This window comes from Lathyrus oleraceus, chromosome 5, assembly GCF_024323335.1.
Source record: "Lathyrus oleraceus cultivar Zhongwan6 chromosome 5, CAAS_Psat_ZW6_1.0, whole genome shotgun sequence".
Lineage (NCBI taxonomy): Eukaryota > Viridiplantae > Streptophyta > Magnoliopsida > Fabales > Fabaceae > Lathyrus > Lathyrus oleraceus.
The window spans coordinates 122,334,971-122,336,895 of record NC_066583.1 but is presented as its reverse complement, the minus strand read 5'-3'; the positions used below and the strand labels follow the sequence as shown (position 1 = coordinate 122,336,895).

Genomic DNA, 1,925 nt, shown 5'->3' with positions numbered 1-1,925 from the left:
AGCCTTGCCTCGTAGACTCCAAGATTACGAAAGATTCCAAGATAACGAAGTGAATAACGATGGTGACTTTGTTCATTTCGCGCTTGTGGTCGAATCCGAACCGGTAAATGAGGAAGAAGCCTTATGTGATCCTAAGTGGATATGTGTAATGAAAGAGGAGCTGGAATCTATTGAGAAAAATGGTACTTGGGAGTTGGTCGATTTACCACTTGGAAAGAAACCGATAGGTGTACGATGGGTCTATAAGGTTAAAGCAAATCCCGAAGGTGAAGTAATCAAGCACAAAGCTCGATTAGTGGCGAAGGGGTTCTTGCAACGAGAAGGTATAGACTATGAGGAGGTATTCGCACCGGTGGCTAGATTAGAGACTATTCGTTTGGTTGTTGGTATTGCGCATAGCAAAAATTGGATGGTTTACCAAATGGATGTCAAATATGTGTTTTTGAATGGTCCTCTTGTTGAGGAAGTCTATGTAGGACAGCCACCCGGTTTCGTGATAAAAAATCAAGAGATGAAGTATTACAAGCTACACAAGGAGTTGTATGGTTTGAAACAAGCTCCAAGAGCTTGGAACAAACATATTGACGACTTTCTTATTGACATTGGTTTCAAATGATGTGTATCCGAACATGGAGTTTATGTGAGATCGGATATGAATGATGGTGTTATTATACTTTGCTTGTATGTTGATGATCTCTTGATTACGGGCAGCCATGACAAGAGTGTTTCAAGGTTCAAAAGTGAGCTCATGAGAGAGTTTGAGATGACGGACCTTGGTGTCATGAATTACTTCCTTGGCATAGAGTTTCACAAGTCAAAAGTGGGGTTGCTTATGCACCAAAGGAGGTATGCTCTAGATATTTTGAAAAAGTGTGATATGGAGCATTGTAATGCTTCTATTACACCTTGTGAGGCTAGAGTGCAGCTGTCCAAAAGTGATGAGGAAGATGATGTCGATCCAACGCTTTACCGGAGCTTGATTGGATCATTACGGTATTTGTGCAATACGCGACTGGATTTGGCTTTTAGTGTCAGTATTGCGAGTAGATTCATAGAGAGACCGAAGGTGTCTCACTTGGCCGAGGTCAAGAGGATCCTTAGATATGTGAAAGGTACTCTTGGTTGCGGAGTTCTCTTTCCCGCATCGGACACGGGGCATAAGTGCAATTTACTTGGCTACACCGATTCTAATTGGTGCGGAGATAAAGATGACCGATAATCGACGGTGGGGTACATCTTTATGTTTGGTAGTACACCAATCTCTTGGTGTTAGAAAAAGGAACCAGTTGTAGCACTCTCTTCTTGTGAGGCCGAGTACATGGCGGCGTCGCTAGGTGCATGCCGAGCTATGTGGCTTATGAATCTATTGAAGGAATTGGGATGTGGTGATGATGCTGCCACCACACTGTTTGTAGACAGTGTTTTCGCAATAAATCTTGCGAAGAATCCGATTGCACACAGAAGGAGAAAGCATATTGAGATGCGGTTTCATTATTTGAGAGAATTGGTCGGTGATGAAAAGCTTAGCTTAAGCTATTGCCGAATCGAAGACCAAGTCGCGGATTTTTTGACAAAGGGTGTGACAAATGATGTGTTCAAGAGGCTAAAGAAGTGTTTGAGCATGGCGGACTTGGAGCAACTAAAGTGAGGTGGTGTGTTAATTGCAATTAAATTTTGTTTTTACCCTTCCAAAACTAACAGAATTTATTTGTAGAGTCACTTTAGTTATATTTTTGAGTTGTATCATTTTATTCTCTCAATGTATAAATACTTTTGTAATATTCCCAATTCAAAATTAATTCTAAAATTAATATTCATCCAATATTACTCTTTTCTCTAATTCTCTCTCAACTTCATCTTCCCCAATTTTATTTTCTTCCACCATTGTCAAACCTTCAATTTGAGTTTTATGTTCTAACACAAAT

The 1,925-nt window shown here is 40.4% G+C and overlaps 1 protein-coding gene across 1 annotated transcript; it reads left to right on the top strand.

The window, feature by feature from the left end:
• The first annotated feature begins 652 nt into the window (after window positions 1–652).
• Window positions 653–1,219, top strand: LOC127079160 (uncharacterized mitochondrial protein AtMg00810-like). Its single transcript, XM_051019580.1, has one exon. The coding sequence runs from the start codon at window positions 653–655 to the stop codon at window positions 1,217–1,219; it is 567 nt and encodes a 188-aa protein (XP_050875537.1).
• The last annotated feature ends 706 nt before the right edge of the window (window positions 1,220–1,925 follow it).